This window comes from Rutilus rutilus (genome assembly GCF_951802725.1).
Source record: "Rutilus rutilus genome assembly, chromosome: 7".
Lineage (NCBI taxonomy): Eukaryota > Metazoa > Chordata > Actinopteri > Cypriniformes > Leuciscidae > Rutilus > Rutilus rutilus.
The window spans coordinates 3924322-3951236 of record NC_140221.1 but is presented as its reverse complement, the minus strand read 5'-3'; the positions used below and the strand labels follow the sequence as shown (position 1 = coordinate 3951236).

The 26915-nt window shown below is 38.4% G+C and overlaps 1 protein-coding gene across 20 annotated transcripts in view; it reads left to right on the top strand.

The window, feature by feature from the left end:
- The window catches only part of ank1a (ankyrin 1, erythrocytic a), a 139886-nt gene that overhangs the window by 107915 nt on the left and 5056 nt on the right, over positions 1–26915 (top strand). For 11 of the 20 annotated variants that reach the window (XM_084413708.1, XM_084413707.1, XM_084413706.1 and 8 more), the window contains 6 exons: positions 1187–1348; positions 11672–12299; positions 14141–14471; positions 20195–20278; positions 22348–22491; positions 26450–26547. In XM_084413708.1, the coding sequence (XP_084269834.1) occupies positions 1187–1348; positions 11672–12299; positions 14141–14471; positions 20195–20278; positions 22348–22491; positions 26450–26524 (1424 nt within the window). In that variant the 3' untranslated portion in view covers positions 26525–26547. Of the gene's footprint in view, positions 1–1186; positions 1349–11671; positions 12300–14140; positions 14472–20194; positions 20279–22347; positions 22492–23917; positions 24861–26449; positions 26548–26915 lie in introns of those variants that run through there. The other 9 variants (XM_084413704.1, XM_084413692.1, XM_084413703.1 and 6 more) reach the window with 5 other exon arrangements.

Sequence of the window (26915 nt, the reverse complement as noted above, 5' to 3'; positions counted from 1 at the left end):
TCACTCCAGCTCGTCTTTTAGAGCTTAACTGTTCTGAATGAGAATTGGGCTGCTGGTCGACTTTATGTGAGAACAAATAGATGCGGCTCCCCAAGCCTGCAGCTAAAACTCACTGCGTTGAAGGCCCGACACACCAAGCCATCGCTGACCACCGGCTGGCCCAGTTTTTGCGGTGTGTTCCGCACCGTCAGCACTGGTTGGACATGTCAGGGGTATTTTGGCCAAAGAGCATGTTGAATTGGCACTGGCGTTCAGCTCAGTGTATGAGCCAGTGCATGAGGATAAAAGTGAAAGTGATGATAATGAGCAAAGAAGTCAAGACGGCACAGACAGAAGGAGATTGTCATTTTATGTCATTTTACCTGAGCATTCCGAACAAAGTGATCATCATTATTGATAATCAAAAAGGTAAGCAAGCGCTGCTTTGTTTACGCTTTGTATTTCTGCAGTCCTAGCTTTTTGAATGATAAATATAGACTGTTGATACCTGCTGATACTGACAGTTATTTCCTTACATGCTGGAGCAGAAGACATGTGCTAGTTGATATTCACCTGTGGTCCCTTTGGTGTGTTCAAGCGCTGCTTTTGTGCCGCGACACAGCCGACGCAAGGCGACAACACAGTCAGCTTTCAACGCCGCTAGTTCTTTTAAGGCGGCTTGATGTGTCACGGCCTTAAAGCTCAAAATTCTCAATCCTTTCATCCAGAGAACCAAGGTTACACAGGATAACCAGATGTTGTTATGTGGAAATGAGGAAAAGATCATTGGTCACACGAAAGTATACCTGGACTTAACTTACTGGATGTTGTTGTAGGATTTGGTAGTCTTAAAAGGCTTCAGATTATAAATGAAATATATGTAAATATCTGCACATGTGTGCATTTGAATTGAGGTTGATGTTCTGCTTGTGGGACGTTTTTGAATTCCCTGCCATTGCTTCTCCCCCCGATGGTGATAAATATGGTGGCTGTAAAGATAAGGTCACGTGACTGAGACAGATTCATCCACAATTGTTTTGAATAACAAAAGTAAATCAATTATTGTATTTTGGATGTTTTTCCTAATAGTGTCTTGAAATCCTTTGGTTTTGTCAGTGGTGTGTCTCTGTCCTCATCCTTTATGTCCAACTACCCTGTCTTCCCCTTCTCCATTTCTCCACCATCTGTGTGTCTCTCACCACTGTAGTGGACAGCCTGTACGTGGCCCTCAAGAGTATTGACCGAGTGGACATTGTGAACATGATGGAGGGACAGGGACCACCAACAGGTCAGCAGGGGGGCTGGGAACAAGAGGCTTCCAGGTCTAGGCATCATGACAGAGACCATCTATCTCCTGCCATTACAAATGGTAAGAGAGAGATATTCCCTTGTGACATTCTACACTTCACTTGTCCCACATAATGCTTTTTTTCCCCCCAAGAGCTGGCTTTTCCTCTCATCCAGTTGATATCTGCTGCTGTATCTTCTGTTCAAACCCTTGTCCCCCTATATTTTGGCCATGAACCTAACATTTCCTCTTTCAATTCTGCTGTCACCAGGACCAGAACTGATGACACCCCTCCAGAACTATGTTATGTTGCCTATCTTTGAATATCTGCATTTTGCCTGTAAATGTTTTTCAACTACTGCAGGGAAATGTTCTAAAACTCTGCAAAGACCTCCTTTGTTCCTTTTAAAATTGGGGAAATATTTGAGATTAAGGAGATTTGCTTGTGTGTTTGGATAGGACACATTTAGGGGTTGCAACACTATTCGTTCTAATTTTTTTTTTTACATTTACAATTCATTTGTACAGTTTAATGTATATTACAAGGGAAAATATAACTTAAGCTCTGACATAATCTGATTTGCAGTTGTTCTAAAAATTGACTTATTTTGTAAATGATTAATGAAAACATTTTTACCCATAAATCTTGTACATCTGTAACAGTTCGACATAGGCGGCATGTTAGCATGAAACTGATGTGGAAGAATCACGTCATGGCCACTTTTGCTTGATATCTACAAAAAGATGCTGGGAAGACACATAATATAGTCATAGGCTTTCTTATAAAAGTGGAATATTATCAAACTGGTTTAACTCTCTGGCTTTGGCAAAGCCTTAACACTTGTCTTGGATCACATGTACCTTGTTACTAATCGTACCAAGACTCTGACTTCATAGAAACCGGTCCCGAGTTATAACAGAGTTACCATCTGATATTTTCATAGATCATTGGGTGGCAAATGTTGCATCTCCATTATTAACTTCCAATTAGGCAAAACAGCCTTTGGTTTTCCTGTTGGGATTGCGTGTTTCCAACACATTAACTCTGAGATTTTTGTCTTCACCTGGAGTACGGCGTCTGAATTAACTATTCATAAATGGGGAAGAAGTTCCACCCATCGGAATTATTTTGGTAATCAAAAGTTCTTCGATCTAAAAAACAATATAGATACCTTTACAGCATGCAACGGATCCTGTCAAATACAGCTTAAGTTGTATTTATCCTCAATTATATAGTCTGTCACATTGCCGCGCATTGGCTATCTGATATATGATGATTTGGTTCCTTTTTACCATTAACAAAGGTAACCTATTCAATTCAGTATCAGTTCATTCAGTAGCATGCTTCCTGTGTGTTGTGGTACCTTTTAACGCACATTTTACAAGTACAGAGAGATGCACTTATTTACGATTAAAAACCATCATTAGTGAAACATGTCGGTTCTACAGATGCTGTGAGTGTAAAATCCAGTGCAAAGTATACATTCATGTCACTGGAAGGGATATTAAAAGGGTCATGACATCATTTTTGTTGTATTATTTTACCAGAGGGTCACAATAATGTAAATATCATATATAGTATTTTTACTAATACATGACAATTCTCCACCTTCTCTATGGCGTTCTGATTTAAAGGTGCTATGATTATGCTTCTTTTCTTTTAAGACTTCAGAGTAAACTCCCATTGTCATGATTGGGAAACATCTTTGCATAGGAAAGTATTAATGCCATGTCATCTAGGTTGAATACATTGCAACAACCACATAACTAATCCATTATAAGTCCAGGCATTTGCTGAAAGCTGAATTTCACAAATTATGTGAAGCATACATATGCAAGACTGAAATAACAAAACAATTGGCACACTATTAAACTTCAGCTGTTTTTTTATTTATCTTAAAAAATGCACCACTCAAGCATTGAGATGTGTTGCAATGGTCAAAGACATCAATCTATAACATGTTTACATAGAAAAAAAGGTAACACTTCGGTATGGGGAACACATATTCAATATTTTTAACAACTTTTGCATCAATAAACTCCTAATTTACTGCTTATTAATAGTTAGTTTTTATAGCATTTAAGTTTTGGTATTGGGTATGATTAAGGGATGTAGGTCATGCAGGATAATCATTATGTGCTTTATAAGTACTAATAAACAGCCAATATCCTAGTAATATACATGCTAATAAGCAACTATTTATTGAACCCAAAAATAAAGTGTTGTCAAAAGAATAAGCAATTCATGAAATGGTGCAGATGGACGTGAATTCTGCAGAAGAACCTTTGATGTCTGTCCCGGTCTCTATACTCACTATACTGTAAGTCTATACTGTTCATTAGGGAGGAAGTTTTAACAAATTAAGAAAAAGTTTATTTCTCATGTCATGACCCCTTTAAGAGATATCAGATCTCAGAAGGCATTTAGTTCTTGCTCAAGGGTATGTTAAGATATATTAAGACAAATGGATGGGTAATAACTGTAATGGAACAGTTTTAAGCAAAGCTTCTTGACTCTGCCATTAGCCACAACCTTTGAAATATTCTGTTCAGCAAAAGGACATAGGCCACATTGCATCAGACACTGGCTCACATTATGAATATAGTACAGAGATGCAGTGAGGTGTCTCATTATTAGATATGCCAGTTCTGTGAATTCTTCATTATGCCAGCCCCTTTTGCTGGCAAACACAATGCTTGTGTCTAGTCGCCCCCCTTACCTGTACATATCGCCATTTTATTAATAAAAGAACTCCTCTTTCTTGCTTCATTCATAAAAATTGGTTGAGTATGTATGGTGAGGACACCTGTATTGTGACCCCCTAATACAGATCCAAGGGTGTCCATATTCCCCTTACCAAATATGCTCATAAACCAGTTTGAGCCATCAGACTTCTTTTGAAATGCACTAGTGCAGAAGTTGATGATTAAGATGCTTAGTGATTAACTTCCCCAGATTTGGCTTTTCCCAATACAAGTACTAAATCTGTCTTGTCACACTCAGTTTCAATTCCCTGTTAAAAGGGTTGCTTCCAGAAGGCAGGTCCACTCCCTGTGCATCTGAGAGCGAGGCCTGACCCCGTGCTGAGACTCTGTGCATGGTCATGATTTGTTTATGTGCAGTACCATGGTGGCATCTAGTGGTGGAGCTGCAAGAGATGTTGTGCACTGGACTGTGCGATTGGCATGTGCTGGGACAACTATAGAGTGACTCACCACCTCAAAGGGAGCAGTAGCTCCCTGCATGTTCTCCCAATTTTTGGGTTATTTTCTCATGCAATGCTATTTGGTGGTAAAACTGTAGGTTTTGGAACTGCGAGTCTGCACTGCTTATGTGCTTATTTCCCTGTAGAGAGAACCCATCAAGCTAACCTGCTGAAGAATCCAGCATAACCAGCATGAATGGCTTGTTGGTCCATGCTGGTTTATGATGGCTAGAGCTGGTATAGGCTTTCCTGTATCTCAAACAGTAGAGCGTTGGTGCTTGCAACGCCAAGGTCATGGGTTCGATTCCCAGGGAAAGCATGAACTGATAAGAATGTAAATGTGTACCTTGAAACGCAAAGTAAGTCACTTTGGATAAAAGCGTCTGCCAAATGCATAAAATGTAAATGTATAGTGCTGGTATGCAGCTGTTCTCAAGCAGAACTGAGCTGGCGTAGCTGGTTCGCTAACACTCACGCTTCCCATTCTGCTCCCAGCATGCAAAACATACCTTATCCTGGTGACCAGATATGCTGAATTTGTCAGCAGGGTACCCTCTTCTTTTTCCTCAATCCTTGAGTAGGTAGAGTAGCAGGTTGGTCCATCTACGGGGCAGCAGGATCCCACTCTGACCCAACAAGCGTACGTGTTGCATGTTGCCTGTTGCCACCTATAACAATCTGGCAAGGTGATGTGGGAGGGAATGATTGTGTCTTCCTTGGAAGAGCCTCGTCATCCCTTTTATTCCCCACACCTCTTCAGCATCAGCATCAAAGCTGTGCCAAAAATCCCCTCTGGGATCACTGGTGCATCCAGGATAGACTCTTTCTCTAAGACTGGGGAGATCAAGCCATCACCTTCTCTCCTGTATGACTACAAAGCTCTGGTCTTTTCCATGACTCAGCGCATCTGTAGCAGAAGTCATGGTAGATACCTTGTCCCACAGTAATGGACAGTAAATACATTAGAAGCTCATTTCAGTTATGCTTGACTGGAAAGTGCTTGACTGATTTTGATGGGAATGTAGAGCTTGTGGCTTCCTCACTCCTGGGGTGTTGGTGAGCTCTCAATAAAAGCCCAAGTAGGAGAATCCCATTTACCCGGAGCACAGATCTGCTTGGATGGGTAATGGCTGGATAAAGGCTTGTTTTTGCATGTGACTGCAACCTCATCCAGGAGCTCTGGACATTTTTTGGTTAGTCTGCAATTTTCCTTTCCAGTCATAGCGAGACTTTGCACTTACACAAAACCTTATTTCCACAGAGGTCGAGCTGCAAAGGTTTTTCCCTGCTAGCCGGTGTTTTCTGAGTTTCCACAACCATTTACTTCAAGCCAACTGAACTGGGAGTAAATTGGAGAAAAAGATCCAGTAATTTGGCTGGAGTGACTCCTAGACACAAGCATCAATATGGGAATACACAGAAACCCTGTCTCCATAGTGAGATCTTGATATGAATGCTAAGACTTTAGCATTTTAAAGCCTATCTTTGTGGCTATAGTCAGTATAGTCTACTATGAATAACAAGATTAGTTCACAAAAAGTACATTTCTAAAAGATACAGCTATGCTTTTTTTGTGTAACGTCTTGGAATAGTGGGCAAACTGGCAAGAGTCCTCTGTTTATTCAGGCAGAGCATTAAACCTGTTCCCTTTACCCCATGCTTTGTGTTTTTCTTGATATGTCAAATGCAGCCCAGCCTTCTTCCTCTCCTTCTCCTCCTCCTCCTCTTCTGCACCTCCTCTCTGACCTTTGACCTCATACAGACATCATGTTGACCTCTGGCCCTCATTTATCTCTCTGTCCTCAGACCAGTTGTGTGTTTTCTTCCCCCACCCTCCCAAACCACCTCTCCCCCCTCCCCTTCAAAAAAAAAAAAAGGAAAGTTATTGCTCTGTTCTGTGATCAACCCCCTCCATCACCAGTTTTATGCTTAGCGCCCCCTACAGGAGGGAGGTGTTTCTGACTCACCTGTCTCCTTTTCTTTCTGTCTCTCTCTGTCTATCTCTCTCTCGCTCTGTCTCCTTCCACCCAAACAACCCTCTCTCGTCTTTCTGCTAAGAGGCCTGTTTACATGCTCTTGTGGCACTTTCTTGGATGTACCTCATTCCATGATCTCTGCATGCAGGGTCCAAAAGTAACTTTTTGCCACATCTGCCAATGGCGGGTAACATTATTATTATAATTTTTTTTTACCTCATGACAATTAAACTATTTAGCTGCTTTTAAATATTGGAGACAAAAAAGTTGTTGAATCTCTTGCAGGACCATATAGGAGTACAACCTGCAAAAAGACTGAATTTGATTTTGAATTTTTTGCTGTGTTGACTTAATGCAAGGAATATTTCATATTTAATTAAATTCATCTTAGATAAATACAGCACAGCACTTGTTTTGTTTAGCAAACTTTAAAAGTGAGATTTAACCCATTATTTGATCAACCAACTGGTCAGTAACCTTGTTTTATTTTCTCACCAAACCAAATTCTCACCACATTTGGCTCTTAGCGAGGGTTACTTTTGGACCCTGTCTGCATGTATCAAAGGAGGGCATAAAGCATGAATGCTTCTCCATGGAGATGTTGAGAAAACTCTAGCTTGAAGGGCTCTGGAACAGGACACAATGACACATTGACATGGCATATGCATTACCATAAAGAAAAGTGAAACAAAATAAAGGCTCTGTTTAGGTAAAGTTAACTTCACCTAACCCGAAAACGTGCAAATATTCATATTCTGTTATCGCTAAACTGTCTTTATGGCATATGCTGTTATCGTCCATGTGTGATGCCCTTCAAATAAAATATCACTTTTCGGCATGATGTCCGACAGCGGATCTTGCATGGCCTGTTAAATCTGCACGAAGGCCTTGCCAGTGCTGATTGTGCTCTTTGATAGTTGTTGAGCTCAGAAATATGTTTGTTTCTTCGTTACCTTTCTTTTTTTTAACTGTTTTGGTCACTGTACAATCTTTTATTTATACTCAATGTTGTCATTTTCCTTATGTCTGTCTATTAGCTGTGAATTCAGGGACCCTGTGAAACTCCTCACAATCCGTTTTTTAAGTGCTTATGTAAATAAGTCTTTTTTTGTTCACAATTATTCATTTTCTGTGCGTTAGTGGATGTTATGTTTCTGTTTATACATAACATGTTATGGACTGGCCTGGATTTTTGTTTTCTATAAGAAACATTTTCTATTGTTTTTTCTTCTGTGACTACCTTTTTATCTTCATGAGCTTGTGACTTGTGTGTTATTTGTTGGGTTTTGTGAGTGTATTTTGTGTGTCTGTCTATGTCTGTTTCCCACTCTGTCTCTGTCATAAAAAGCCTTCAATACACACAAAATGCACAAGAGCTGATGTAGTACTGAAATATATGTACTCAAATGGATGCTGGCCTGTACATAGCATACATACTACATTTATTTTAGGGCTCATGCTCCCTTTTTAATTTCTTTACAAATTATATTGTGTGTGTAATACTCCACACACAAATTCACCATTGAAACCATGGTTCCTGCCTAAAGTTACTATAGTTATAGTTACTGCAGTGAAATTGCATGGGGGGGAGAAAAGAAATTAAATAGCAGGAAGATTCTGAAAACTTTGTACGCTGTTTAAAGTAGATCCAAATTAGCTCATTAAGATTTGAAATAGTCATACTGATATTGAAATTTTAAGTGCTTTATTCAACTGCGTAAGATTAATAAATACATGTGTAAGATGTTTAAATAATTTTGACCACTTTCAATCTTATTTAATGATCTGATTAACTTTTCATTTTGTACATGCATTCTATTCTATTCTATTCTGTTCTGTTCTGTTCTGTTCTGTTCTGTTCTGTTCTGTTCTGTTCTATTCTATTCTATTCTATTCTGTTCTATTCTATTCTGTTCTATTCTATTCTGTTCTATTCTGTTCTATTCTATTCTGTTCTGTTCTGTTCTATTCTGTTCTGGTCTGGTCTGTTCTGTTCTGTTGTATTCTGTTCTGTTCTATTCTATTCTATTCTATTCTGTTCTGTTCTGTTCTGTTCTGTTCTGTTGTATTCTATTCTATTCTATTCTATTCTATTCTATTCTATTCTATTCTGTTCTGTTCTGTTCTGTTCTGTTCTGTTCTATTACCTGCATTATATTTATAAAAAAAATCCTACCTTTGCGTTCCAATCTTCCTTTTAGTTTGATTTTCTTTTATAAATATTCTAAAATTCATAACGTTTTCAAAGTATTTTCTTATCTACTTAGAAAGCGAAGTACATTCCATTCATTATCACATAAACTAACCGAACACATAGAATGATATGCATATGAACACGATGCTTTAGATGCACATCATACAAAATGTGTCACTATACATTGCGATTTATTTATTTTAATTATTATTTAAATAGTGGTTCTTTGGTGTAGCTATGTGACAGTATTTGATTTTTCGGTAACACTTTACAATAAGGTCCCATTAGTTAACATTAGTTAATGCGTTAACAAACACTTATTAACTAACTTGGTTAAATAATACAACTATTAACTGTTAAGTCATGTCTGCTCAGGTCCATTAAATAACATTAACAGATCCAACTTTTGATTTTAACAATGTATTAGTAAATGTTGAAATTAACATTAACTAAGATTCATAGATGCTTTTAGAAGTAGTTTTTATAGTTCATGTGAACTAATGCATGGACCTAATGTTAACAAATAGAACCTTATTGTAAAGTGTTACAGATTTCTCAAATAAACTACACAGGCATGAGGTCACATGATTGAGTATTCCCACCCTCTGAAGTCCCATTCCAGGGCCATGTGGTTAATATATGTCTCCGGTGTGTGTAGTGTGCTCTTTATGAGAAGTCTTATCTGTACGGGGGTCGTAAACTGGGGAGAGGAAACAGACTGGTCAATAAGGCCCGTTGTTTATGTCAGAGTAAGAATGTTTTTGTGGACAATACACATAATTCTCACTCCCTCTCTAACAATACACATCAGTCTCTTTATATTATAGTCACACTTGTGTTTATTGGCATTTCTGTCAATGAGTGTGTAACAGAACACTAAAAGCTACCAAACATCTGCTCCTTGTGAAAAACAGACGACAAGTACTAAGGTGCTTACATATTGTTGGCTTATAAAGCATAATTGTTATTTGTGAAAATATGAACACACGTATTGTCAATTATGAATGTATTTTTCCCCCCAATTAGTTTTGCATTTAAACCACAATGATTTTTATTGGTGTACTCTATCTATATATCTACCTACTGTTTGTTTGTTTATCTGTTATCAATTAAAGGTGAAGTGTGTAATATCTGCACCTCTAGTCACCAAATGAAATAGCAAAAATGGGCATGTTTCCATTGGTTAAACTGACAATATTGCACAATGCTCAAACAAACTAATTTTATTTATTTTTTTAAATACACACTTCCCCTTTAAGACTGGGCTCTATGTCATTTAAATTAGATGAGTTTGAGAGCACATGTTTTTACACTTTATATAGCTGTATTTTATCATTTGACTTGTATCAAAGTTACATAAATGTAATGAAGCTACATTTTTTGAGTATGCTGTGGACTTTTGTGTATGTTTACAAGACCTTACACTTCTTTTTTATGAGAACAATGGTTATTGAAGATGATCTGTGCTGGTTGCTTGCATGCATGTTATCTGATAGAGGCCAAAATGTCATGACTCTGAGAATGAGAGCATGGAAGACTAAGCATGTGTGTGTGTATAGGGTGCTCTGCCCCAACTCCACAGTTCTGAAGGGGTGTCTTTTACTTCCTGGTTGGTGACAGTCAAAAGGTTCTCTTTAACCCCCGTTATCTCTTGTGACAAAAAAAAAAAGAAAAAAAAGTGGGGCAGCAACAGTCTTTTACAACTGCATACTTGGTGCTACCACAATTGCCTGTGCTCTTGCTGCCGGCCCGAAGCTGCTGTAAGCGATGTTAGACATCTTGCTTTCCTCCAGACTTGCAGTGATCCAACACCACTGTTTTTCTTTAAAAGCTACACTATTTCGTATTCTATAATTGGTTGAGCTGCTCTCAAAAAACTGAAATGTACCCTCATCCTTTCTTCGGGTCATTTTTTTTATTGAGTGATCATCAGAGGGGTCCAAGACCCTAGGACTTTTGTCGCACTTAAACTATGAATACACACACAAAAAAAATTAATGGATTCGAGGAGTTTTGTGGTTAAAATTGAAAAAAGTAACAAATCCTTCCCTCGCGGGTCAATTTTACCCCCATAGGAATGAATGGTATGCCAGGAATGCTTCAGTACACATAGAAAAAAACTAAAAATGCACAAAATTCTAACTAAAAATGCTAAAACTTTACCAAAAATTATTTTGTAATGTCTACATGTGTATCTGAATGCAAACTGAAGAGGAACTGACTTTAGGACCCAGAGGAACAGCTCATTTGCTCCATATAGAGCTATAAGGCCATCTAGTGGCAAGAGTCATGAAATATCATGTTATATTATTATTTTCCCACAAGAGGTCGGCAAAGACACCCAATGTAAGATATTTTGAGCTGAATTAAAAGCGTTATGCATGAAATTGTGAGTTATTTTGAATTTAAGTTGAAAGAATATGAGGAATGTGCTTAAATGACTGTTTATTTATTATTTATTGATCAAATCTAGTAATTTAAAGGTAAATATATATATTTTTTTTTTTTAAATGTCCAAAAAAAAATGCAATAAAAATAGCTTTCTGGACAAAAAAATAAATAAATTAAGTATCATTTTAGGGCTTCAGGTCATTTTGACCCACGAGGGAAAGATGTGTTACAAAGTGCGGTGGAAGGATGAGGGTTGACAGTGCGTTTACACTCTCAACACTGTTAGCAGCAAATCCGACGTCTGCCAACCCAAACACGCAAACTCTTTGACGAGCAAAGAAGCGCCTCTTTTCTAGAGCTTTCCAACCATGCAAGATGCACTCAAGTGCATTTCTGGACACCCAGATCTGTCAGGTACTTGGGATGAGAAATGGCTTACAGCAGCTTCAGCAACCTCTCTCAAAAAAACGTTATTCCCCCCATTTGCTTTCCACCAAGTCAGTGGGCTTGCTCTCTAATCCCCCTTCCCTAACCCCCTGATCTGGAGCACATCCCTCCTGGGTTAAAAGCGTGTGGGGCTGACTGGGGGGCGCAGTGGGGGGCCTGTATCAGTGTGCCAATCTCTGTGTCACTCCAGGTTACGGGCTGGTGGTACAGGAGGAACTAGTCTCACCGGCCTCCATGCAGTACAGTCTACCTTCGCCACTGGGCAATGAGCCCTACTGGCAAGAAGTATCGAGCATGGAGTGTGCGCCAATCGCGACCACTGAAGAGGACACACTCATGGAGATGTCTGAGGTACAGGTTTGGCCCTCAGGCAATAGTCCTTCCATTGTGACCGTTGAGGATTCGTCACTGGAGTGCAGCAATGCTGACGACCTGGGCCACTCGAGGAGCGGGACTCCCGGTGGAAACGGACCCGAGGGACTCGCTACTCCGGGAGGGTTGAGTGGATCCATCGAGCTTCTCGAGGATCAGTCCATTGGGGCGGATTCAGATTACAGTGCCGCCGGGATGCTGTGTCTGAGCGAAGGGGTCAACATCAATGCTCTGGACAGAGGTCAGGGGTTGGAGAGGTCAGAAGGGGCTATTGGTCAAGAAGTCAACAACGTTAAAGACGCTTCCAATGGAGGGTTGGGAGAAGGAGGAGGTGACGGCACAAACTTAGAAGATAGCGTATCTCTCATTTCAGGGCAACAGCGAATTTATGCTCGAGTGAGTGAGTCACCTGGGCTAAGAAGACGGGCAGATCATGGGGAAGACAGGTGAGTTGCCCATTACGTTCTGAGTTACTTTGTGGACCAGCAGGGATATGCTGATGCATATGTATCAGGAAGTTTCTTCAGGTAATCATTTTCAACTCATTTCGAGCATTGAAAATGAGGCTAAACTTGACCAAATGTTAGTTTAAATGTGTCGTTCGTGGGCTACTAGCGTCACCAAACGGGATTGCAGGCCGGAGCGCATTAAAGATTTCCTGTTAGAACGGTGTCGTGTAATCGGCCCCATAGTTAATAACTAATGATCTCTGCAACGGAAGTGAATCAATCAAACCTAACTTTTACTGGACGATAACTTTACTCTAGAGCTGCTGTAAAGCCAAAACAATCTGTTACTGTAATTTCCTATTATCACTGTAAAGCTGCTTTGAAACAGTCTATATTGTTAAAAGCGCTGTATAAATGAAGGTGACTTGACTTGACTTGCAAAAATACTGCACTTTCCCCAGTTCTCTACACGAAACAATGGTTTTGTCCCAGACTGATGTAATTAATTGACCCATTGTTGCTGTGTCGGGCTGGTAGAGATCCTCAAATGGATCGATGTTTTATTAGTGCCACAGAATTTAGTCTTTCTTTTCTGATGGACCGAAAATATTAATGGCTAATGATAAAAAAGTTTCAGCCTCTAGAAAGAGAAAAGCACCTCATCCTAAATTATAATTAGACTTTAGTCAGGGTAGCGGCATGTTTAATTTATTTTATTTTTTTGACAGGAGTGAAAACCAAGCTGTGAAGCATAGAAGTGCAGTTTTTTAAATGGATTGTTCTGTTATTTAATTACCAGCCGGTTATTCATCTCACGAAACTTGTTTCCAAAAGACTTTCAGAAAACTTCATAAAGCAGTTCTGAAAGTTGAAAATCACATTTGATCTATGACTTTTATATAGTGCATGCTATTTTAAAGACAGTATCAGGTCTATACAAATTGACTCTGACTAGCAATAGTAAATAGCAAATTATAGTTCTTCAGTCTTTCTTCTGAAAATGTTCATTTATTGTGTTTGTCTTTGGTACAAGTTGTCAAGTGTGGTTTGTAAAGTAAACTAAAGGCTTTTGGCTCTGTAAAGAAAGGACGATCCCATCAGTACATCCCACCTCAACTTCATATTGTAATAATCCTGAGTTTACCTTCAATAAACACACATGAACTTGCTAATCTTGGCCTCTTGAGACCATATGACGGAAAGTAAGTGTGCAAGACTGTCCAATGCTAAAGTTCAGTTCCCATAATGCACATTAAATCTCTAATACGGCTTCGGAGTAGAATTTGAGGCTAAGAGTATCCCATCATTCATCATGTGCAGTTCATTTTGGTTGTAAAAAAAGTTATTAATTTAGTTGTTTATATATATAGCCGCTCTGGAGAAAATCGCAATGTCATTGTCCAGCTCAGTTCAGTTCTCGTACAATGGTGTCAATGCAGGCAGATCAATAATATTGTTGAATATTAAATAAAATTTCAATTAAATACAGGAAATATGTCATGTAAGTTGCCAAGTGGTCAAGTGCAAAGACCGCAAGTGTGTCCCTAGAACTATCTGTGTTTCTTTGCAGCAGAACAGAAAAAAGGCTGTACTCATACACTCTAAACAATGCAGGGTTGTTTTAACCCAAATTTGGGTCAAATATGGACGAACCCAACTGTTTGGTTAAAAAACGGCTGGGTTTGTCCATATTTGACCCAATTTAACCCAATGGTTGGGTTCGCCCATATTTGACCCAAATTTGGGTTGAAACAACCCTGCATTTTTTTTTTAGAGTATAGTGATTACTGCTGACTGCATTGTCATTACCTCTTCTAATATTCTGTCTTGTTTTTCAGGTTATGTGGTGGGTCGTTCCTGTCTTACCTGCAGGATCAGGGGTCTCCTGGTTGGCACTCGCCCCCAGACCCGACCCAGAACCGAGTGGGGTCTCTACAATGCTCCCTTCCTAGGCAGGCGATCGAGTCCATGATGTCCTCAGTGCGCGCCGCCGTGGATTGTGACTCTAAGCTGGCCCAAGAAGCCCTGATCGAGCCGGTGCGGGACATGGGGCATTCGGAGATCATCCACGGGCACTATCAGGGGACTCAACCTTTTGAGAAAGGACTAGGGTTCCCACACAGAACAGCTAACATTCGGGCTTGGGAGGACATGCGTCTTAGAGGACAGGTAAGAGAACTTTTTGATTTAAAAATTTTAGTTAATTTGTGATGTCACATATCAAGCACCTGCTGACTGTTTTTGCTTTGCAATGGTGTGATGGATGAGGTTGACTTCATTGCAAGGCTGTAAACATTGGGAGGACCAAACCAATCATTCTCTTAAAAGGATTTAAGAGAACAAAAAAAAAAAAGGCATGCAGCATGTTTGCCATTAAATGCATTTTGGATTGATCTATCTTTGGGGTTTACACTGAAAAAAAGGTGTTTTATAAGAGAAGTCGCAGACAATTTTGTCACTGCTAGGATTTGTGTTATAGCAGTTCTCGTTCATTTCTGTGGTATCCACAAAATGACAACTCTTGTACAACTCTGACTGCATTTCAATGACGTCAAGGCTGTAATGTGATTGGTTATCAAGGCTCACGTGATCGGTCGTGCTTTCTCCAATGGTAGAGATGCAAATGTTGGTATCTCCACGTAAAAGAACATCTCTGCTTTTACTGCTAAATTCTTCTTGAAAAAGCATTGTCGAACCTAAAAGTAAGCTGTAGTGACATTGAATCATATTGTTTCACACTTGTAGTTTTTGACAGAAGGCTTGGTTTGTGTGATTTGGTTTAATTTAACAAAATATTGCATACTAGAGGAATTGCTTTCATTGTTTGTAGTTGATGTACTCTGGATTTAGATTCCAACTCTGTGCTCCCTCTTCTTTAAGGATAAGCCTGTATCCATGGAAGCTTGTTTCCACCACAGAATAAAACATTTGAAAAGATAAAACAACTTTTTATCTCACAATTGCGAGTTAACGTCTCGCAATTCTGACTTTTTTCTCGTAATTGTGAGTTAACATCCCACAATTCTGACTTTTTTTCCTCAGAATTGAGATTATATCTCACAATTCTGACTTTATAACACACAATTGCGACTTTATTTCATGCAATTCTGACTTTATCTCTCCCAATTGCGTTTTATAAAGTCAAAATTGCAAGTTTATTTCTCTCAAATCTGACTTTATAACACACAATTGCGACTTTATATCACATAATTCTGACTTTATAACACAGTTTCGACTTTATATCACACATTTCTGAAAAGTCAGATGAAAAGTCTTTAAAAAATTGCCTTTTTTATTTTTTATTCTGTGGTGGAAACAAGCTTCCATATCAGTCGTTTTAATATTATGTGACTAGATTGGAAAAACTGTGCATTTATGCATCATTGGACTAGAGGAGGAACTGGGGGAAATAACATGTGGAAGAAATGGTAAAACATGACGTTATGTGGAGTGAAACTCAAGCAGTTGGTGGGAATATTGGACAGCTGTGATGAGTGTCAGTCCGACTGTATTGTGCTATAAACACCCTCTGTGACAGACCATATTACTAGTGACTATTAAAAAACAAGCCCAAAGTCACTTATAGTAGCATACATGGATAATTGGCTTTATTCAGTAAAGTCATTGCTTACAAAAGCATTTATTTCCCTAAGGCTGATGGAAACTCAAGTGTGCACTATTGTTTGCACTTGCTTGTGGTGGCACACACACACACACACACACACATACAGTATACAGCCAGCCCTAGATGGACACACAACCCATTGGTTTCTAAATATAGATCTTGTCTGCTTCTGTCATCTAAATGGCCAATCCTGCTGCAGAGGGCGAGTAGGGGAGGAATATTATATATGGATTTGAAAGGCATGGACAGTAAGGTCAATGGTCTCTCAAAGACATGTAATGCTGTTACCAGCTCTGAAAATGGTGTTTAAGAAACAGGAAAATAACTGACTTTGGTATCATTTGCATGAAAAAGGTTTATATTATAAAGGTTTATGATGCTGCTGATTTCCACACAAAATAAAAAATGCATGTTCAGAAATGCACTTACAATGTACAGTACACTACTCTTCAAAAGTTTGATATTTCAATAGTCCATATTAGACATTCTACTAATTATAAGTAACTACGTGTCAGCTAATGACTGGTAATGACATTTAGTAGAATGTCTAAAGTGGACTATGAATTCTTTCAAGATTTGGTTTTGAAAGAAATTCATATTTTGCAAGGACACATTAAGTTGATCAAAAGTGCCAGTTAAGATATTTATAATGTTACAAATGAATTCTATTTCACATGCTGTTCTTTTGAACTTTCTATTCATCAAAGAATAATCCCGAAAACAAACATTTCCACAAAAATATGAAGCAGCACAACTGTTTTCAACATTGATAATAATAAGAAGCAATATTTCCTGAGCATCAAATCAGCATATTAGAATATGTTTACAGGCAACCCGAATAAATTACATTTTACAATATATTACAATAACAGTTATTTTAAAGTGTAATAATATTTCACAATATTACTATTTTTTTTAATAAATGCAGCCTTGGTGAGGAGAAAAGACTTCTCTATAATTAAGAGCTCGTATTAAAAACTGATTTTATAGTTAAGTCATGGCTACGGCTTGTAAAATTAATGGAGAGAGCAAAATATTACTTTAGGCCATGATCCTTGTCTTTTAATTCCCACCGTAGTAAAATTGAAAATGTCCTGGAAAAGAGTGGGAACCCTGATTACATTTTAAAATATATTACATTAGAAAAGTCATTTTAAAGTGTAATAATACGTTTTTACTCTGTTTTTAGCCTTGGTGAGCAGAAAAGACACTTTCAAAAACATTACAAAAATCTTACCGATCCCAAACAGTAAGTCTGAGGGAAATCGGACAAAAGTTTGGATTGTGTCTGTAAGCTTTTGCTTAGTTTAATATTACATGTAAACCAAAGGAACCTGGTGTGAAAATGCGGTTGTTGAAATGTTAGCAGCTGTTTGTTCACTCACATAGCCTACAACAAGAAAGTTGTCCTCACATTGTGGGTATTTAAAGCATAACAGATCACATGTGCAATCGGACACTGGACAGAAGGGAGATGTTTTAGGAAGGTTGAGATAGAGAGAGAGAGAGAGAGAGAGAGAGTGCAGTCAAAAAAAGAAAGCTAAAGCCAACCACATTCCCAACACAGCTGACCGAATGAGGAAATAACCGGAGAAGGAATGGTCTCGCATTAAGAACTGCCTGCTTTCTTCAAATGAAAGCTGTGGAGAGAGTGGAAGACTGAAACTAGGGGAAGATAACATCGTTCCCTGTCTCTCCGGACCTCGGCTGGCTGGTGGAGTGTGTTTCTGTGAGCCCGTGAGAGAGCGAGCGCTTCACTATGTGGGCACTGGTGACTGAGCTGCTTTTCAGCTTCGTGTTGTTGGCCTTCATGGTCATCAGCTGCCAGAACGTCCTTCATATCGCCAGCAGCTCGGTCCGATCGGTCCTGGCCTACATCCACACTCAACTGGACCGTGAGCTGGGTGAGAATGAAGGTGTGTCTGACGAAGAGGAAAACGTCACCACTCGAGTCGTGCGCCGCAGGGTTATACTGAAGGTACTGGCGATTGCTGTTTAATACGGAATATTCCTTGAAGACGCAACCCTAAAAAAGTGGCTTCAGCTGTTGTAAAATGTGCAAGCTTGTAAATCTAAGGGATTGCAGTGATACGTGGGTGCTTGGTTTCAAATTCATTGAACTTCATTTGAGTGCATTCCTGCAAACACCAGCGGTCTGTAAGAACCACAAATAATTGATCTGGTGTATGAGATACTTTAGGGCAGGGGTGGCCAATCCTGCTCCTGCCGATCGACTGTCCTGCACAGTTCATCTCCAACCCTCATCAAACACACCTGAAGCAACCAATTAAGGTCTTTAGGATCACTTGAAAATGAAAGGCAGGTGTGTTTGATTAGGGTTGGAGATGAACTGTGCAGGACAGTCGATCGGCAGGAGCAGGATTGGGCACCCCTGCTTTAGAGTGAATATTAAAAGAGCTTTGTATTTAAAGTAGGTCTAGTCATTGACACATGCTGAATTCCTACATTCCTCATAGACATCTTGCCTCTTGTCACATTGCTGTGGGTTAGTTTTATGCGGTATATCACAGATTGACACCTTTTCCTTTCTGTTGACCTCCTGAATGAGACGTTTAGGGCTTTTAAAGGGGTCATGGCATGCTTTTTCTGAAGTTCACTTGGGGCCGGTTTACACAGAACACGTTTTTCCATTCCACTGCGCTACTTATCCATTGTTTTTCAACGTAAACGTGCGCTAGACATACGTGTTTTACCTCTGTGCTCACATCTCATGTCTTTTGCAGCGTCTCGTACATGACCTGTTATTCTAAAAACATGCCGTTCAAGTTAAAATAACTTTTTTTCTTCTTGCGTTTTTTTCCATTCCACTGCGCTACTTTTCCATGTTCAATGTAAACGGGTTAGACAGAGCTCAGAGGTCTTTTACCATTGTGCTTACATCTTTTTCCAGCGAAAAACACAAAGGAAAAACGTTTCCGTTCGTAGTAGGCCTACATCGTTGTCTTGTAAATGTCCCATTAGATTAATGTATCTTTTGTTTAGCTGTAAATTGCAGCCATTTTTACTCAGAATTCCAACAAAATATAATGATATGGTTCCTGAGCCTCTTATATCATATTAATGTGTGCTTTGAGAGGTGCTCAAGATCTCCCGGATTGCAATCAGATGTGTTGAATATGTTTATTACAGAGAGATGAATAATCCCCTTAACAGCACCTTTAACATTAAAGCTGCAGTCCGCAGTTTTTCCTCTTTGTCGCCATCTCTGTTAGAAATCTGCAATTGCAGTTATGCGCGGAATTATCAGCTTTACGTGGGTTGTGCCTCGGCACGGCACAGCGCGGACGAATCTAATGTTTTGAGGAGAATGTGTGTCTGTCAGTCGCCACCGGTGTGGATCCTGGCATTCACAATCACAGATTCTGCTTTTTGGAAGTATGACCAACATAAGAATTTTCACCAGAAAATGTGTTCCGACCAACTAGGAGGGAAAAGCATTGCAGTAAATCGCGCTGATTAAATCTAACGATCGCTTATCACGTCAAACCATGCAAATTATTCTTTGTTCTCAAACAGTTAATGTTAACAACATCAGCATTGCGTGACTACATTTAATGCCCTTCCGATATTTATCCTGGTTTTCGCACGGGCCGGTTGCAGGCTCTTTTTTTCTCCAAAGTCCGAAGTCTTTCGCATTTTACAGCGGGTGAATCTCCAGGTGTCACTGGTGATTGTCGTTTGAACCTTTCTGGATCCGCCATCAAATTGATAAGTTTAATTATATCAAGTGCTGTGAGAAAAGGCTATAAATCTCCACCTCCAGCATCCTCACACTCATAGCCGACTAGCCGAGACTCTTCTTTATGTGGACAGATGTGACGTAATGACGCAAAGACATGCTCGAATTTACCGTGGAAATCCACCAGTACCACTGAAGTTAAAAACATTATTACAAGCTTACCGTTTTGAATCGAGCTACGGCAAGCGGAGAGTTTTGAACACTGGCTGGTTATGTACTCGCTCAAACATTTATTTTGGATCATTTTTAACCCAAAAAAGCTACGGACTGCAGCTTTAAGCGGTGAAGGTGTGAAATCTGAAACCTGAGAAGGTTCAGATAATCATCCAATCAGAGAGAAGGAATAGTGATGCACTGCTTATTGTGATGGCCAATATACTATGAATCATTTTGACAATTTCTTGAAAAACGACAGGACTAATTGCGAGCAAGTCCAATCAAAGAGCGAGTGAAGCACCCAATGGAGCATGTCGCCCTTTTAAGTTGCTTTTGTCATATCTCACCCAGGGTGATGAGGCAGAGGATCTTCACGGAGAGCAAGTGAGCGAGGAGCAATTTACAGATGAGCATGGCAACATCGTCACCAAAAAGGTCAGCGGTCTCATCCTGCTTTATTCCTGTCATTTATCATTCATTGCCATGTAATATCCATCTCAAATCCGTCTCAGTGATCATTTCGATTAGCTTTGCGAATTGAAATGATTCAGTGTTCGGTTATGCTGGGTTGGGTTTGTTGCTCTGTTCCAAAGCCTAAAGAGCTGACCACGTAGACGGCATTTTAATGCGTCCTGATGGGGCTATTGTGTTAAAATGTTGCCCACCTCATTTAAAACCAAATTCTAAGGCAGCATCTCACGTATCCTCCTCGGAAAAGACAATCCCAGAATACATTCTGACAAATGTAAAATTGTGAATGAAATCGATCAAGATGGTGTAGAGTGAAATAACTAATGGACCCTAGAATGAAAAAAAAAATATATATATATATATATATAATGTGCATTTACAACAATACTTTGTGTTTGGCATTCAATTTGTTAAACTAGTGTTTCTAATACAACATTTTTTTTTATAAATGTTACATCTTTTTCTCTTGTGATCAACCAATCTCTAAATATTTTTTTCCTCTTTTGCTCTTTTGGAAAGTCATAGAAACTCTTATTTTGAACTTTTTTCTTTTGCTCTTTATTTTACAGTGTGATTGTTACACGTTACATGCAGTATTAATAGTAATAACTATAAATTATGCATAATTACATGCAACTAACCCTCAACCAAACCCCAATCCTAATCCTAACCCTAAGAACATGTAGTTACTTAATATTACTCAGTACTTAAATGTATAATTACAGTGTAACAACAACACCTTAAAATAAAGTGTAGCCCAAAAAATATTTATTATATATATATATAAAAAATTTATATTATATAAAATTTATATTATATTTTGTAGTTTACGTTCACCACGATAGAAGTTTACCCAACTATGATGACTTACACTTCTGAGAACCCCGGAAATGTGAAAAGGGTTCATAAGCTTATATTTCATCAAATACTGAACTTTATAAATAAATAAATAATAGTCCAAAGATTTCATTTACCCAATAATTGCATGTACAATGTATTTGTTATTACTGTACACTCAAAAAATATTTAGGCTTAAATTTAAGATTTATGCGTTTGAATTACACAGTTTTAAATTAAACAAACTAATAAATTCAATTTGATGCATATCTGTCAGTCATACGTAAATAAAACAAGAAACTGGTCAAATTTCTGGACTCAATAATAGAATGGCAGAGCTTAATATTAACTATCAACTATTTGCATCTGTTTGATTTTATTTATATAATAATATTTTCAAAATGCATTTATTCAAATTGCTTAGATTCAGCATATATTTGTTTATCATAAAAACGATTAAATGTATTCTGTTAAAAAGTATGAACATGGTCAAAATCCAACAAACAATATTCAAACAGTTGAAATAAGTTTGAATATATATATATATATATATATATATATATATATGGTGATTGTGTATTTAAAACACATTCAGTTATTAGTACTATTACAGAATTCCTAAATGTTTCATTTATGTATGACTGAATTTTATTAGCAATTCAAATACATAAATCTTAAATCTAGGCCTAAATATTTTTTTAAAATTTATTGTGTTGTTAACTTAGCAACATGCCCTTCAAATTATTTTGGAGTTGACCTTAATTGTAAGGTTAGTTGACTCTTTTGTACCAATTATGCGCTATATGTGAGTGTTACTGTCTATGTAAAGTGTTTAAAATCAGCCACATGTGGGACTTCATTTCAGTAAAGATAGCGTGCGTCTGTGTAGGCAGTGGACAACAAGGCAGCTCACTAAATTTTGGAACAGTTCTTAAAGTCAACATGATTCAATGGCGATTAACAAAGAAACGTACCATCATTTCGAGATGTTCTTGAGGGTGAACTTGACCATCCAAAAATAGATGGTTTGCAACAACTCACCTTGATTTTAAAAGCAACATCAAAGTTTACGTTTCCTTCGAAAGTCATAACTTTTGCATGTTTCTTGCATTGTTTCTCATCTCTCACCTTTTTTCATTTCTTCTCCTGCTCCCCCTTCATGTCCACCGATTCTCAATGATCTCATCCATCCGTAGATTGTGAGGAAGGTGGTCCGGAGAGGAAAAGGGGAGGAAGGGGTTCAGGAGCTCATCATAGAAGGGCTGCCGCAGGAGATCAGTGAGCCAGACGTTGATGGAGAGCAGTACATGAGCTATGCAGTCCTGGGCCGTGACAGCAAGGTGGGCTTTTGAGTTAGCAGAGCTGGTCACACTTTATATTAAGTGTCTTAAACTACTATGCATTTACATTTAAATTTAACATTTGATACAATGCACTTATTGGGCCCTATCATACACCTGGCGCAATGCAGTTGTGCACAAAGTGTTTTTTGCTAGTTTCAGCCCGACGCAGTTATCATTTTCACGTCCTGCACCACGTTGTTTTTTTTGTTTTTTTAACTTACATTTTTATTTAGAACCACAGCATTACATACAATACAGTATGGCATTGGGTTTTAACATGTTAGTCCATCATGTTACCACAATACTGACAATTCTTCTAAACTTAATTATATCGTACACATTATACAGAGACTGCGCCACGTTGTTTAAATAGCAAAAGCATTTGCGGCCATTTGTGCGGCCATGGGCTGCTGGTCTGAAAACCAGGTGTGTTTATTCTATTTTTGAGGCAACAGAAATAGACTGAGCCATTGACCAACTGAAACCTGGTCTAAAGTCAATGGTGCAGTATTTTTTTATTTGTTATTTAAAGAGCGCGTTAGTAATATGAGCCTATAGGCGGGTCCACAACGCACATACACTCTGTCCCGTAGATGGTCTGCTTGCACTTTAACCTCGTGCACGAGCAGATCCTTTTACTCGCTAGAGAAGCGTTCAGTTTTTACGCTTGTAAATTCCGCCATGTAAATAGCGAATCCGCCATGGCGCGAGCGCAACTGGCTTTTAAAAGGAATGGGAGATGAGACTCTGATTGGTTTAACGCACGTTACGCCCAAAACACACCCATTACTCATTAAGAGAATCGGGACAACCCTTTTAGACCATGCGCCGGGAGCGCCGACCATTTTTCCCGTCGTTATACTAGCAAAAGTGCATTCAGACATGCCATAAGTGCACTAGTGCCGTGTGCTTTAGACCATGCGCTTAGATCCTTAAAATAGAGTCCATTGTGTACATACTTGATGGAGTGGAGTTAGACTAGTCAACTAGTTGGTTGCAAAATTTAAATTAGTCGTTGCACACATCTCTAGTTTTTACATTGTACTTATATTTAACAATACCTGCATTTAATTACAGCTGTAAGTAATTTCTGGAATTACATCTATAATCACTCTGTTACATCTTAACCCACTCTTAAACCAACCCATACCACCAAACCTGTGCCTAACCGTACCCGTATCCAACCTCAAGTGTCAATCAACACAATAAATGCGTTACACCTAACAATAAATTTTTTGATGTAAGAACATAGCTGTTAAAGACACCGAATATAAAGTGTGAGCGCTGGGCTTGTTGCACCAGGACTGATAGGATTTGTTTTGAAGAGGAATATGTAAAGTGCGAGATGGTTGAATAAAATCAAGGCTCAGTAGACCAGGAGAACACCAAATACATAAATGCATACTTTTTCTTTGCATTATAGATCTTATAGAAGATGCAGCATATACATGTGATCCACATAAGAAGATTATAATGTATCTGCAAGACTGTGCCATGAATCATTTAAAGTTTGCATTTAAAAATTGCTTTTGTATGGAAGAAATAGAGTGAAAATATTGTGGCAAGTGTCAGAGGACAATATATGCTCTGGATAATGTGAGAAGCTTGTAAGCCTGTAGATGCAGCTTTGAAACTTTATTAAAATTGTCCTTAATATTAGACATGTTCAGCTTTATTATAACTGTGCTTCATATTATTGATGGCTTAGTATCATGTTAGCTAACACTGGTCAGAATTGAATTAGTAATCATATCGTTGGAGTTTAGTGTTTATAGTTTCTCCACAATGTATCATTTTACTTTCTCTTGGGCACTTTTGTCATTTCCTGATTTTGTTTCCGCTCAAAAAGAGGAATCAGTCAGAACCGGGATTTGGTGGTGAACAACATGGTCACACTTTAGTTTGAGGAATACATGTATTTACTATGAACTATGACCTCAATAAACTCCTACTTTACTGCTTATTAATAGTTAGTAAGGTTGTTGTTAAGTGTAGGTATTGTGTAGGATTAAGGGATGTAGAATATGGTCATGCAGAATAAGGCATTATTTTGTGCTTTATAAGTACTAATAAACAGCCAATATGCAAGCTAAAAGCAACTAGTTAATCGTGAGAATTGGTCGCCAAACTAAAGTGTTACCGGTGTTGTTTATAAGACTGAATATATCTGGATATATTCTGCCATTCTACTCTACTCAGACTACTATATCTGCAGTATTCAGTATGTACTGTGCATATTATGCAAACAATCTGCATGCGTGGAATACAGGACTATTACAACCGCCAATATATAGCGTATGCAGAAGAGCACACTGGGAAAAATGAGCTTCTCTTTCCAGTGTTAAATAAATTAGGAGCTACATGTTTTTCTTGACTCCTTATTTAATCCGACTGACAAATGGTGAGATTTTTTTTCACAAAATAAGATTATTATTTAAATGTATTTTAATATAGGCAGTATTTTCTTTGCACTAAGTGTAAATAGTATTTAGATGCTATTTGTACTTGGCAGATATTGTTTGCACCTCAGTGTATTGTAGTAATTCATATAACAGTATGCAATAATAACAACACGTTACCACATTATATTTATTAAAATCATAATTGGATGCCTCCTTATTGGGACATTATTGCCCTCCCATATACCTACCCCTAACCCCGTACCCGATAAACACTTTATTCCCACTATTAAATACCCTTTAGGCACTTTATTTCCAGTATTTTCTTTGATTTTATTTAAAATAAACTCTTTTCTGAGCTGATATGCGATGGGAAAAGGGAGAAGAATGGGTTGGGAAAAAGGCGGATTTGAACTCAGGTTGGTTGTCAACTCAACTCAAGTCAAGTCACCTTCATTTATACAGTGCTTTTAACAATATAGACTGTTTCAAAGCAGCTTTACGGTGATAATAGAAAAATAATGTTTTGGCTTTACAGCAGCTCTAGAATAAAGTTATTGTCCAGCTAAAGTTAGTTTTGATTACTGCTTAAAAACTTTTGCACTGAATACTGCATATTGTTTCACACACTAAGCTTAAATGAATATGCACTGTGTAGTGTATACTGTGGAGTATGTGGTCAGCAAAATTTCATTCTGAACATATTCTGCCTTGTAGACCCTTGTAGATTTTGAGGAAATTACATCACCAGGTTGGTTCATATGTGACCCTGGACCACAAAACCAGTCTTATGGGTAATTGTTTTTAAATTGAGATGTATACATCATCTGAAAGCTGAATAAATAAGCTTTCCATTGATGTATGGTTTGTTAGGATAGGACAATATTGCAAAAAAAATCGAAACATTGAGAAAATCTCCTTTAAAGTTGTCCATTTATGTTGGCGATTGTGCTGCATCCACTCACAAAAATAATTTTTTTATATATTTAAGGTAGGAAATTTACTAAATATCTTCATGGAACATGATCTTTACTTAATATCCTAATGATTTTTGGCATAAAAGAAAAATCAATCATTTTGACCCATACAATGTTGGCTATTGCCACAAATATACCCGTGCGACATGTGACTGGTTTTGTGGTCCAGGGTCACATATGTGATTCCTCTTTATGAGCATCCCAGTTAACCCTCACTTCATTTGATGTTCATTATCATTTGTTTACATATGATTTATGTCAAGTTTCCCTGTATACGCTCGACTTTAATTAAAGTTCTCTTTGCCCAGACTGTGAATGTGCCCGTCCTTCTGTGTTCTGATGCTATTTGCTTTTTTTCTCTTTATCCTATCCCATTTATTTCCCCCTGTCTCTCTTCCGTTCTCACCCGTTCTTTGCTTTGTGTGCTCTTGCACGTTCTGCTTATATCTCTTTTTTCATTAACACCTCACCTAATTGTTTCACTCTGCCCTCTCCGTCTGTCCCGTTACCCTTCTTGTTTCTACTCGTTCACTCTCCCGTTGTCCTCCCCTGGATGGTCCCGTCTGCTCTCCACCGTAGCCGGATGTTGTGGATGTGAAGAGGGGAGGTGCTCAGATAGTGAAATGTGCGAGTCTACGGAGAGTAAAGCAGTGAGTCTGACTCGCGCCTCCCTGCAGGTACAGGACATTGCTGCACTTTGTGCTAATGTAATCCTGCTAACCAATGGGATTCAGTCGTCATTCTGAGCCATAAGACTGTGGTGCCATAGGTCATTACCAGGACACGGTGCCATTTATGACGGAAAATCCTGGTATTAGGGACCACGATTGCTTCCCCAACAGGATTCAGACTAGTGATAAAAAAATATGGGTTTCTCAGTTGGACAATTCTCAATCTATCAATCAAGTAGATTCAATGTGTTTTGTAATAAATCACATATTTATCATTTAACATTATTTTAAGCGGAGTGGAAGATGCCGCCGCATAATGGGGTCGAACTGAAGTGCTGGGACAATGAAAAATGTTGCATTTTTCCAGAAATACA